At 32.8% G+C, this 13,184-nt stretch overlaps 1 protein-coding gene across 1 annotated transcript; it reads right to left on the bottom strand.

Annotated features, from left to right (window-relative positions):
* Positions 1-1,291: 1,291 nt before the first annotated feature.
* Positions 1,292-7,602, bottom strand: LOC115992925 (probable beta-1,3-galactosyltransferase 2). Its single transcript, XM_031117174.1, has 11 exons — positions 7,251-7,602; positions 6,049-6,121; positions 5,446-5,480; positions 5,112-5,323; positions 4,919-4,982; positions 4,596-4,668; positions 4,360-4,480; positions 3,578-3,665; positions 3,352-3,477; positions 2,971-3,080; positions 1,292-1,824 (listed from the first exon to the last, which is right to left on the bottom strand). Exons 1-11 carry the CDS (start codon positions 7,367-7,369, stop codon positions 1,676-1,678), a joined length of 1,170 nt encoding a protein of 389 aa, XP_030973034.1. The 5' UTR covers positions 7,370-7,602; the 3' UTR covers positions 1,292-1,675.
* Positions 7,603-13,184: the final 5,582 nt, after the last annotated feature.

A 13,184-nucleotide genomic window follows, 5' to 3' on the forward strand; every position in this document is an offset into this window, starting at 1 on the left:
AAACACACAAAGCAATAACACTAATATGCAAATCAATGAGAAACACATGTGCATTAAGCTAACTATCATGCATTATAATTATTTATTGGCATTATTCATAGTCGACCCCAAAAATTTGGTATTAAGGTTTGTTGTTGTATTACATTTTTTTTCCTTCCTAGAAACTTTAATCAATGTATGCAGTAGTAAACTGATGGATGAGGTTTTTTTCTTTTTCTTTTTCTTTTTCTTTTTCATTTTTTTTTTCATTTGGTTGTTACGATTGATGTTATTAGTCATGCATTATGTGGCCCATTGAAGGGTTTTTGAAACTATTGGCAGCAAAAAATTAGATTTAAACCTCTTCCATTTCATAAACCTTCCAAATTTTGGTTAAAGCACAAAAGAAGTACCATGTATTTATTGGCATTATTCATAGTCAATCCCAAAAATTTGGTATTAAGGTTTGTTGTTGTATTACATTTTTTTTCCTTCCTAGAAACTTTAATCAATGTATGCAGTAGTAAACTGATGGATGAGGTCTTTTTCTTTTTCTTTTTCTTTTTCATTTGGTTGTTACGATTGATGTTATTAGTCATGCATTATGTGGCCCATTGAAGGGTTTTTGAAACTATTGGCAGCAAAAAATTAGATTTAAACCTCTTCCATTTCATAAACCTTCCAAATTTTGGTTAAAGCACAAAAGAAGTACCATGTGTTTGATATGATGTCAATAAAATCTACAACCTAAGCCAATTGATTGAACTTGGTTCCATGAGTTTGCTGATCAAACTTATGGTTTCCTATAGCTGTTGATGTCCTGGACATGTACAATGTAATTTAAATGCAACGTCAGTAGGTGCATAAACTTGAGGATGAGAGGACTAGTTTCCAAGGAGGCTAGAGGTAGATGAAACTGTAGTTCTGAAGCAGAGTTTTTTATTTTATTATTTATTTCTCATAATCTATCTTATGTTAAGCATTGAAAATCTATGCTGGATTTGACTGCTATAATCAACCTGCAAGGGCCACCTAAAAAAACCAAATTAATAGTCCAAACATACATATTACTTGCAAAGAAAGTTAAGTTTGAGAATAATTTCTTCACATCTAATTGTTCGCTATACACAACCTATAGGTGGGGCATGGACAGTTGATTAAATTGAGATGAGGAACTCTAAACATCACAATATTTCTCATCTCAACTAAATCTGTATTGTGACATCCAGCAGATGAAGCTAAAATATAAGAGGACATAACTACCCACACAATTATTTTTTAGGGAAAAGGAAAGAAGGAAAGAGAGAGCTCATGAAAAATTGACGTATATTATATTATTGAAAATGCAAAAAGCAGGAATTGACGTTCACAAAGATTATTACATGTTATTGAGCTCAATGGCCATGTCAGAGAACTTACAATCAAGCCCTCCAACCATACAAAGAATAGGTTGTGACAGTCTGTTTGTTCTTTAGCCGTTTAGAGGGGCAGATCTCCTCCGCTTAAATGCAGAAGAGCCCCAAGCAGCAAAGCCTCCCTTTTTCTCTTTAACTATAATAACTCTATATACTGTTATTAAATACATTCTCTACACCTGCATAATACTTAGGTATTAGATGGAAAAGGACCATTCCTATGCTTGCCTTTTCAGATATCTGTTTGTCCTTCCTGAGTTTGGAGGAACATTTACTTGTCTCTAAAAGCTTGCACTCCATAAAGCATTCTTATCCTCACCACAGCGCTGGTGAACATCCATGATTCTCTCAGCAGACTTGCAAATCCCACTACATTTCCAATCAAATGAAGCAACGCAGACGTTGCCTGCCTGCGCCTTCCACTCACAATCTGCATGAACAACTACATCAACTCTATAGGAAAATTCATGCGGACAGCACTTTATTTTTTTGAAAAATATCTACATCCTTCTGAAAAATAAAAAATGTCTCAACACCATAGAGCTGATGCAGGTTGCTACTATAACAGACCAAGCACTTGGTCTATATACTTCTTAAAAGACCATGGAGCATATATCTACTAATTAGGTCATCTACATTTGAATTAAAAAGCACCTGTAATGGAAGGGACCAGAGAGGTCCATGATATATAGTGGACCAAAATCAGTTCATCAGCAGAATTTGGAATATGGACCAATCAAGTGGAAGATAACAGAGTTGATGAACTGTTAGGTCGAACTGCTAACCTTCACATAAATGTTCACATCCTTAAACTGGAAAACAAATACTGGCTACAATCTATTCATGGTTTAATTAAAAGACAGAGGCAGAGAAGAAACAATGACCCATATGAAGACTACACGTTGTCATTAGAGTAAATTGGTGGTAACATAGACTAACTAAGAGCAAGATATTTGTGAAGTACCATATCTCTTAGTTCTTGTTATGGGAAGACAAATTTAGAGACTTGTTAGATCTAGATATTTATCTTGTTGGCTGAAACTAAAACCTGTAAGAGATGGAGGGATTGAACTTTTTATTTCAAAACCAGAGGGGGTCAATTCATTAACTCAAATAGATATAAGTTAATGCAACTGAACAAAATATTGAAAAATTATATAGTAATACTAGCTGACAGAAATCTAATTGGTTTTTGTTATTCTAAACATTTGAACAAAATAAATTTTTTAGATCAAAGTTTTACTGGGACTAGATAATAGATATAAAAAACAAATTAAGTAATTTGTTTAGATATTTATAATACATGCAACAAAGTCTAATCCCATCCATTGTTTATTTATTTATTCTAAGAGGTTGAATACCTTCTTAGCCCAAGGTTAAAGACACAGACATCATGATGAATTCTGACTTCACATACTGTATAACATATTTAGACATCATAATTTTCATTTGTTGCTTAACATTGACTTTGTTCCTTTTAATAAAATACATGACTCAAATAACAAATACGTGGTTACAAAACCTTAAAAAGGAACAAAGAATGTAATTAAAACAATAAAATAAAATTTTAAATTACCAGGTGGGGTACCACAACAGAGTCTCCTATCGTCCACGTGCTCCACATCTATACCAATTAACCAAGAACCTAATGAAACATCTTCATTGGCATATTTGTGCAGTATAGGCCTGTAATAATTTCAAACAAATTATGATCGAAAGATTTAAGGCTATTCTACAACCCAACTTAACCATTTCCAACATACAGTTATAGATATGTTACAAATGAGGCTAAAAGAGGTACACAACCTACTCAAACTTGAAAGTGGACACAGCAATGGAACCAGAACCTCTTGGTTCCAGTTGCTGACTCAGTTATACATATCCATATGTTTCTCATTCAATCATAACAAATTTGAACTTTCTTTTAACCCAAAAGGTAAAGACACTGCAAACTTACTGGTTTGTCGATATATAAGTAGCCAGATCTTTTGAGAGAGCATATAATTGTCCTGTAGCATGTCGAAAATACTTGTTTCCCACCTCACCAAACTTCCAATACTCTGGTTCATGGTATCTCACTCCCCTGTTCCAAAGAAAGGAAGCCATAAACCAGATTTTTACCAATATCTATATATTTAGCTAATTCAGGGGATAAAAGTAAAAAAAAGGATAAATTGGATTACTTTCGAGCAAGGACAGGACCAGACTTCATGCACCCAATGTAAACCCGAGGTTTCATACGGTGTCTAGCTAGAGTTGTACCAAGCATAGCTGCAGAAAGTTTAGGGTAAATGAACTCAAATGAGACAAAGGGTCAAATGTAATAACAAGAGTAATGTCACAATCAAGTTTACAATACGGTAGTAATATGAAATGTTTCTAACATTCAGTAACAATTTTGAAAGAAGTAGATCAAGAAAACAATTGTGCTACATGGCACATCAGGCATGCCACACGGGAATCTCAAAGTTGTGCTCATCAGTCATCAAAATAAACAATCCATTCAACATGCAATAGATAGATCATAGATGCTTGGAACTCCACTGTAACAATTTTCAACAGAAAACACTTGCTTTCTTATAAAATCTTTCTTTTTGCAAGCAATGCTTATTACATAGAGAGGCCAAACAACAATGTTACAAATATCCAGTGGACTATGAAGATCCTCTCCAATGTACATAGCGCTATAAACATATTATTCAGGTATGAAATGTTTATTGGACAATTTTTTTTAGCAGTGTTTGACAATTGTTTTATTTCATCGCCTCTGATCCAGCTGTTAACATCACATATGCTAAATGCAGCGTCATATATCTTCGATTACTTATACCAGAAGTAATTACATACAGAGCACACACACACAAGACCCATACCTATACCACTTTAATAGAATCAGAATTTTCAGTATAGACAAATCACAAAGCAAGATGAAGGAAGAAATGCAGGAAATTGGAACCATCATTACCTAAATTTACATGGATATCATCATCAACTTTAACATAAAACTCAGCATCCCACAAGGAAACAGCAGTTGAAAAATAAGTCTTAGTCTTGGCTGATAGTTCCAGGTAGCCCTCAACATGGTCCTGCTTTCACAACCAATTAATATTTCTTTTTCTAGTCTATTTTCACAGTAGATAAATGAAAGTTTCACAGGCTGAATTAGACAACAGTTTAAAAGGGGTAAGACGAAAAGCTCACCAGCCGCAAAAAGTCTCCATGCCGCGTCTCCTCTGCTTCAATTGCTTTGTCAAGTATACCACCAGATGTCGAACTAATGACGAAAGGCCAATTAATACCATGAAACCAAATAATTTATGCAAATTCATGCAGAGCACCACCTTAAAAGAAAATATGCTGTTGAAAAGATAATAAGTTTATGCAGAGAATTGGTCTGCTAAGGCCGCAAACTTCATATCTTATTATTGAAGCAGAATGTATTGCATGTTGGGTAAAAGAATACAGACAAACAGTAAGTGTGGTGGCAATAATTGGCAATAGCTATGAAGACATATAAAGATCACCTGTGACCTATAACAAAGCGCATCACAATACCCTTCTCTTCCTCCAACTTCTTTCTCTTCTCACCTAGTAATGTTTAATCAATGAGAACCCACCACAGATGAGATATGACAAGAAACTGAAATAGCATATAAAATGTTCTTAAATCTAGAGAGAGAGAAAATAAAAGAGAATTATGAAGCCAAGTTAATGCACCTTGTGGCATCCAAGTAGCACGAACAGAATCTCTTCGTTTGCGGCTGCTAAAAGCTGTATTGATTCCTATAACCACAAAGTATTTTCTTTTCGCATTTGTTTCAACTTTCTTGAAGTTTGCTGACTTTGGGCTGCCACGAATTATAGATTCATGTTCTGCCCTAGCAGCTGTTAATTTCATCTCCAATTTTGATATTCTATCATCCAAGGACCTGCATTTCATATACAATGATAAGGTTTGCATTTAGGTCACTTGTGGCATATTAGTGAAAAATCCAGTCTAAACAGCCATCAGAATAGTGTACAAATATCAAGCTGGGTCCTTGAAACTTACCCCATACTGTCATTGGTGTTCTGCTGTACAATGTTCTGATGGCAAGAAAAAGTTAAAAAAAAAATATCATTACAAACATATCAAATGCAGATGATGTAATGAAGAAGTAAAATTACAGCTAAAGATAACAAAGCAAGCTTAAGGCTAAGTTTGGAAGGAAGAATATTTTTGAGAAGCAACTAGAGTAGGATTTGCAATTTTTTGGTCAATCATATCTGGCACGTGTGCACATTATTATTGAAATAGTAAAGCAAATTCTGAAAAATTAGATACCAGAGGCCTTTTCACTAATCCACATCCAACCCACTTCCCCCAAAACTAAAAATAAATTAGTTGTCAAATCAGGATTTCCAAAGCAATTTTTCCTAGAAATGACATTTCCAAGAACTATAGTTTTGTTATGAACAAATCATTTACTATAAAAGCCAATTGTAGGACTTCACTGATAAGTTCTTTCATGATATTTGCAATTTCAGAATCAGAGCTGTATAATCAAAGAAAACTACCTTTTCATGTGAGATTATAGTAAATATCAATAGATCAATAGCCAAAGAAGTGGAGCACATAATGACTCACGATTAGAAGTACGGTACATTTACTTACAAGTTTTGGATAATTCTCAGATTTTAAGTTTATTTGAGCATCTTCATCTTTACCTTCAGGCACTGTCCACATCCTGATACATAATTTATTGATCAATATGACATACATATGCTAACAAGCAGCTTCCTTTACATGTAACTTACCATAAAAAGGCAATCGGAAAGGAAAAAAAAAGGAGTGTAAAATAATAATAAGCCTGTTCTGCATTGATATGGAAACCAGGTTATACAACATAAAATCAATGTGGCCTAAGGCGATGACAAGAAAATGTAAAATAATAAGCCTGAGAAGCAGTATTAGATAATCGTTTCAATTGAGAAATAAGTAAACAAAGAATGTACTTTTGAATTTCAGTTGTTCATTATATAGGACCTAAAATGACAAGCACTTCCAATTCACCCAGCTCCAAATATTTGGTCTGGTTGAGTTGATTTTCACAATTCACATTAACTAAAACAATAAAATATAAAACAGTTAATTTAAAAGTTCCTTCCTTTGTTTTTTTCTTTACAGTAATTCCCCTCAGAGCCAAATAAAATAAGACTGATTAGAAATGCCACCTTTGGACAACCTGTTGGTTACATCTCATGCAAGGCAAGACTCTTAAACGCTCATGAATCATGATAGAAGGAAAGATTAAGTCACAATTTAACTAGTACATTATATTTTGATAGCATTTGACAAAAAACACCATAACAAGTGGAAAAAACACTACCTATTGCATCAATCTACATCTGTTTTGAAGTAATCACATGAAACATTGACGAAGGAAAAATGAAAAATGAAAAGCAAATAGTACATTGTAAAAAAAATGATAATGAATGATAGATTACAAACAAAACAAGTGCAAAGGGGGAGAATTGGCCCCAATGTGAGTCAAAAAACCCAAATTCAAAAACCACATCAGAAAGCATACATACACATTTGAACTACGCAGACAGCATTAGTTCAATTCAAACCCTCCTCAATGAAATGCAGCAATTAACATTCAAAAGAACACCCTTTAATAACCAGCTAAGTACATTCTATCAAAAATTTAAAACAATTAACCTCTTCATATTGATTTCACAAAAACCCACCGAATTCTAAGAGTTTACTGATACCCACTAGCCAAAAATGCATAATTCAGTTAACGCAACCAATTCAGTGACTAAAAATTGAAAATTTAGAGAAAGTAAAAGAAACCCAATTGAGAAAAATACCTGTTAGTGAAAACCATTCCAGCAAAGAAGCTGCAAAGGCACAGCATAAAAGCCATGTTCCTAGACATCCCATTTTTAGTATACTCTCCTCCTCCCATTCCTCTACTCTTTCCCGACATTTTGGTGTAGCTTTTACACTCACCCAACTCTAAAAATAGAAACTTAAAAAAAAAAAAAAAAAAAAGGAAAACACAAATATAGAGCCAAAACCAGACAGACCCAGAACTTGTATGAGCTTTGTTTCACTTAATACACGCTCTCTCTCAGGTGAGAGAGCTGTATGCAAGTGAAAGAGACTCCCACTGAAAAAAGAGGAACTTTTTTCAGTACAATTTATAGCTTTTGACCAAACGGCTCTGTGTGAATGAAACTTACTAATACAAACTTGTAAGTTTTAACGAATAACTGAATCAATAACCGTTGATCTGGAGTTTAATTAATTTTCCTTAATTACTGTTTAAATTCTATAAACTCCTATTTACACCAATTGAACGTTAAGATTGCTAATAAATTCATCTTTATAACTATCATTAATGTTGAAGAGGTTAAATAATTTTTTACTGTTTATATTTTTATCCTTTTCGGTTTTTTTTTTTTTAATTATTAATATTTTTTCATGTATATGTCTTTGATTAAGTAATAAAAAATAATTATTTTTCAAAAACTCATCTCTTCAAATGCTCCATAAAATACTTGTTGAAAGTTTGTGCCATGCCATGCAAGCTGCAGCACAGTTGTATGTATGGTTCAGAAATTCTAGAAATCATGCTACTCCATACAATTTAGCATCTTATTCATTATGGTGAATCTTAAAAAATAATTGAGGGAAAAAAAATTCACATCAACTTGCTCAATAAGAAAATTTAAATTCTATAAGATTCAAACTAAAATTTATATATTTTTTAATAATTAAATATGGTAGATTGGAAATTTATGAAGCATAATTATTCATTATCATTAAATCAAAATATCAATAGGTTTTCTATTTTAAAAAAAAAGAAAAAGAAAAAAAGAAGATATCAATAGGTTTATTTTTATTATAGGCAGGATTTCAGTCTATACCCCCTTATTTGATGACAATAATGAATAAACTTAAATAAATGAGATAATTGGAGCCCCCTAATAAAACTTAATTAATATGGATGCAAAGGTAAGCCCAGATGTACATGATTGTCCCTTTTCTCTTATTGTTTTAATAACTTTTAATTTTTAGTTTAATTATACAGTACGTAAATTGTGATAGTCCCATTTTTTATGACAATAATGAATTAACTTTATTATATGATACTCATTTCCTCCCACTTTTTTTGTCCTTTATTCTATTTTGAAATGTCCTAAAATATTGTCTGTTTCTAAAAATAAAAGTCATTAATTTACTAATATTCCTATTATATCCCCATTAATTTACTAATTCAATTTTTTGATAAATTTTTTTAAGAGTAGTTTTGAAAACTTATACATTTTTAAAAGGTAGACAAGACAATAAATGATGTTCCCTTAAAAAGTTTGACTTTTCAAACATAACAAAAAAGTGGGACGGAGGGAGGATAATTATTGGAACCTGTAAGAATCAAAAAATCTAGCAACCCAAGCCCAATTAGAACAGTGGGCTTATACAGTTCAGTTATGGCCCAAATTAATAGATTCGTAAGGGAGGAAATCAAACAACAAGAGAGGGCCTTGTCCAAGGATGGAAATAAGGAAGAAAGGCGTAATATTGTAGAATACGTGAGCAAATGTCTAAGTACAAGACTGCACAAGGAAGCCAATAATACACAAAAAAATACACTGCTCACTCTCTTCTCTCAATGTTCTTCTTGTTACTTCTTTTCTTTTTCTTTTTTTTCTTTTATTTATTTATTTTTTTATATTTGTGACTGATCCCATTTCTATGAGAACCATCTTTTTCTTATATACTCCCTTCACTTCACATCCTAATCCCCCATCTTTACCTAACAAATTTCTTCTAGCGACACTTGTCCTTTTAAACATCTAAGGAATGTGATAAAAGGAGTTGCTTAGCTGTGAATTACACTATTCAGGTCATTTCCTTATCAATACAGCTGATAAAGATGTTGCCACACCATTTAATGCGGAGGCAACAAGCTACTTCTTGATGGAAACTTCCCCTGCTCCTCATGATTCTCTTTCTTTAGTCAATCCTTCCCACCTGAAGCTCCTAAGAACCTTTTGTTTCTTCTTCTCTTATCCTCGAGTAACCTCCCTCTTCAAACATGTAATGCCCCAATATTCACTCTACAGTTCTACAACCCTTTCCTCAGTCCTCAGACCCCCACAGAACCTATGTAATAAAACTTAATTACCCCTTCTCTTATTGTTTAATTTTTAATTTAATTATAAAGTTTGTTAATTGTGATAGTCATTAACATTTATTTATTATAATTGTGTTTGGGGGTCGCGAGGAAGATTAATGGTTTGAGATGGGAATAAAATAATTATGGAAATTATTTACTAGTGACTCATCAGATTTGGCTAAATCAGCGTGGCTTTTTCTTTATAAAAATAGCTATTTTCTAGCTAGCTTGTTGGAATAGAATTTGAGTAAATAATTGTGGTGGCTAGACATGCTATAATTATAATTATAAGACTCCTCGAGCTTGCGTTCTTTTGTGAAACAAAAGCCCCACAAGTTACTTATAATAGCCTTTACTTGCACAAAATTATTATTTTAATTTTTACTTTGTAGACTCTTTTACATAGTTACATACATTTTACACGTTTTTCTAAGCACCGACATCCTTTTTCTCATAATTTCTAATCCGACGCTGAAGACTCTTACTGTCTTACATACAAAAATGAAAAGATATCTAAAAAAATGATATCAATTATTGGTGTCAAATAATGCACTTGGCTGTAAGTTTTTGACACCACACTAAAGGTGATTTGCGACTGATTTTTTTTTTTTTTTTTTTTTTTGCCTTTTGGGTTGTCTTAATCGGCTAATTAATCCTCTTCTTTTAAGTACAATAATACCCTTTTCTAAGTTTATCTCCTTTGAAATCATTGAAATTTTTTTGGTAATTGCATTTTGTATTCTTTACTCATATAAGCTAAAAGGTTTAGGGTTATTTTTAGATTTTAGCATTAAAGTTGAGTATTTAAGAGTTTTACTGTACAATAGTGATCATATTTATGTTTTTAGGCACATAGAAATTTGAGTGGCAAATTGTCCCATGTGCCTTGCCTTACCTCACACAGGTTTTTTCCATCTCGAAGAGGGGATATTTGAGACAAATTTTGCTTGTCCCACCACTTCTCAACTCATTATGTCCCAAATGTGCACATACATTTTTATTTAAGATATAGTCAAATTATATATATATATATATAAAATTTATAGCACGTTTGATACATTAAATGGAGATTATAAAAATAATGATAATTTTTATTAGTGATAATAAAAAGTATTGTAATGAAATAATTAAACCTAATCATATGTTTAGTTGTAAGTTTTAACTTTAAAATAAAACTTAAGATTGATATTTAGGACGTAGGTTCCAGTTAGCTCAACTGGTAAAGTCTCTGATGGTTGTATAAGAGATCTGGGGTTCAATCCCTGCCTACATCAAAAACTGATTGGTGTCTTGGTCTGATAATAAAGAGCTATACGCTATAGGTTAAAACTCTCTCAAAAAAAAAAAAAAAAAAAAAGATTGATATTTAGGACGTATTTTACTTATACAATTAAATTTCCTAAAAAAGAATAATTTTAAAATTTGAGAAAGTGAGGTTTATTTTTAAAAATATTTCGTGAATATGGAAAGTTTTTATATTTAGAAATATATTAATTTTAGAAATTATTACACATAGTAAGAACTATTACAATCCTTTTAGAAAAGAATAGTTATTTATAAAGAATGATTATCCCTTATAATAAAAATATAAGCAAACTATGGAATAACTAAACTATAGAAATAGTTATCACATTACTGTATCTATAATAGACTACCAAACATGCCATTAATACTTTTAAATACATACCATATATATAATTATACTGTGTGTGTGGTCTCACCTAGGGATGGCAATGAGGCGGGGCGGGGCGGGGCGGGGCCAAAAGATGGGGTCTTCGTCTTCGTCCCCGCCCCGCATGGTTTTGTCTTGCCTCATCCCTGCCCTGCCCCGCATGATGGGAAATACTTTCTCACCCCATCACCACCCCTTGGGGCCCCACGAAACCCCGCCCCACCCCGTAAAACTCTACTTTTTGTTAATTTGCCCTACAACTAGTATAATTTTTTTAATGAAACCTATTTCATTAATAAAAATATACTTGAAATTACAACTAAATTTATCCCATCAAATCAAATCAATTTTTTGAAAAAATTGAATAATATATCCAAGTACTTAACAAGACAATCATTAAAAAAAAAAAAAAAAAATCTCATAGTATGACACAACAAAATAAAGGCAGATAATCACATTAGGTAGAATAAAATATGCTAATATTAATATGTTTGTTTAAATAGTAGGGTTTTAGGGTATGCAAATTTTACAATTATAATCTTTAGTAACGCGGGGCGGGGCGGCGCGGGGACGGGGAGGGGTGGGGTGGGGCGGGGTAGGTCTAAAAAGCCTAAACCCATCCCCGTCCGGCCCCATGGTGCGGGGCTAAAATCTTGCCCCATCCCCGCCCCACCGCCTTTGCGGGGCGGGGAAAACCCGCGTGGAGCGAAGCGGGGAGGAGTGGATTAAGCGGGACGGGGAAAAATTGCCATCCCTAGTCTCACCCCTTTATCTTTTATCTCTATCTCATCAATATCCATGCAACCTAATTATGGATGACAATTACCTACAACCAATGTGTGTGTGTGTGGTCTCACCCCTTTATCTTTTATCTCTATCTCATCAATATCCATGCAACCTAATTATGGATGACAATTACCTACAACCAATCTTGTCTCCAACCTATCTCTCACTAACTTTACATTAGTTTTTCTCATTCTGATGAGGGAACGAGATGCAAATGAGACACCCATGATCCAACCCTATTTCACCTCCGAACATGCCTACATAGAAATTAAAAGAAAAGAAAAGAAAAAAAACTCCAAGCTATTTTAAAAGATTTAAAAAAAAAAAAATTAATGTTGTAATAGTCCTTGAAAGGCTTTTTCATAACTTTGTCCAAAAATCACTAAAAACTACCAACTTAAAGGGCTAAAATGATTTTTGAGTGAGTAAAGTTACCAGACTAAAATGATGATTTTCAAAATTAAAGGTCTAAAATAATTTAGAGTGATTAAATCTAACAAATGTAAATTACATTTATGCTTCAGTTTTTATTTTTTTATTTTTATTACAATAGTGAAGTCTATTATAGTTTCTTTTTTTTTTTTTTTTTTACAATAGTGAAGTCTATTATAGTTTAGACCATTGATGCCCATCTTTTATGTATAATTTTAGTAGCTAAATAAATGCAATCAGTTTAATCACTTGGGCTAATTAATACTTTCCAATAAGAAGCCACAACCTACAAAGTTATAGTAACGCAGAAAATCACAACGAGAAAGTGGCATATATAGCTGATATTGGTCTCAAAAAAGGCAAGTTCACATTGGGGATGAGAACTTGGGTTGCTGCTGGTACTGCATGAGAATGACAATATGGGTGTTGCTTTTGGCTTTATCTACTTCAGGTCTTACTAGCGAGTTCAAGAAAGAGATGGTGTCCTATTTATATAGGTTTGAATTTCACACTTTTACAGGATCAATTGACCTAAAAATTGCAACATCTTTTAGAGCATTCTTTTTTAGCTGAGTTTGTTGGATTATATATAAAAAAGGAATCTCACATGCTTTATCTTCTTCATCAATTTAGACTTTTTTTTTTTTAAGGTCATTTTCTAAGATTAAGATCCGGCAGACCATGCAATAAGGAATCAATGGTTAAGATTAAAAACTGCAAAAATCACAT

The sequence above is a fragment of the Quercus lobata genome, chromosome 5, assembly GCF_001633185.2.
Source record: "Quercus lobata isolate SW786 chromosome 5, ValleyOak3.0 Primary Assembly, whole genome shotgun sequence".
Classification (NCBI taxonomy): Eukaryota; Viridiplantae; Streptophyta; class Magnoliopsida; order Fagales; family Fagaceae; genus Quercus; species Quercus lobata.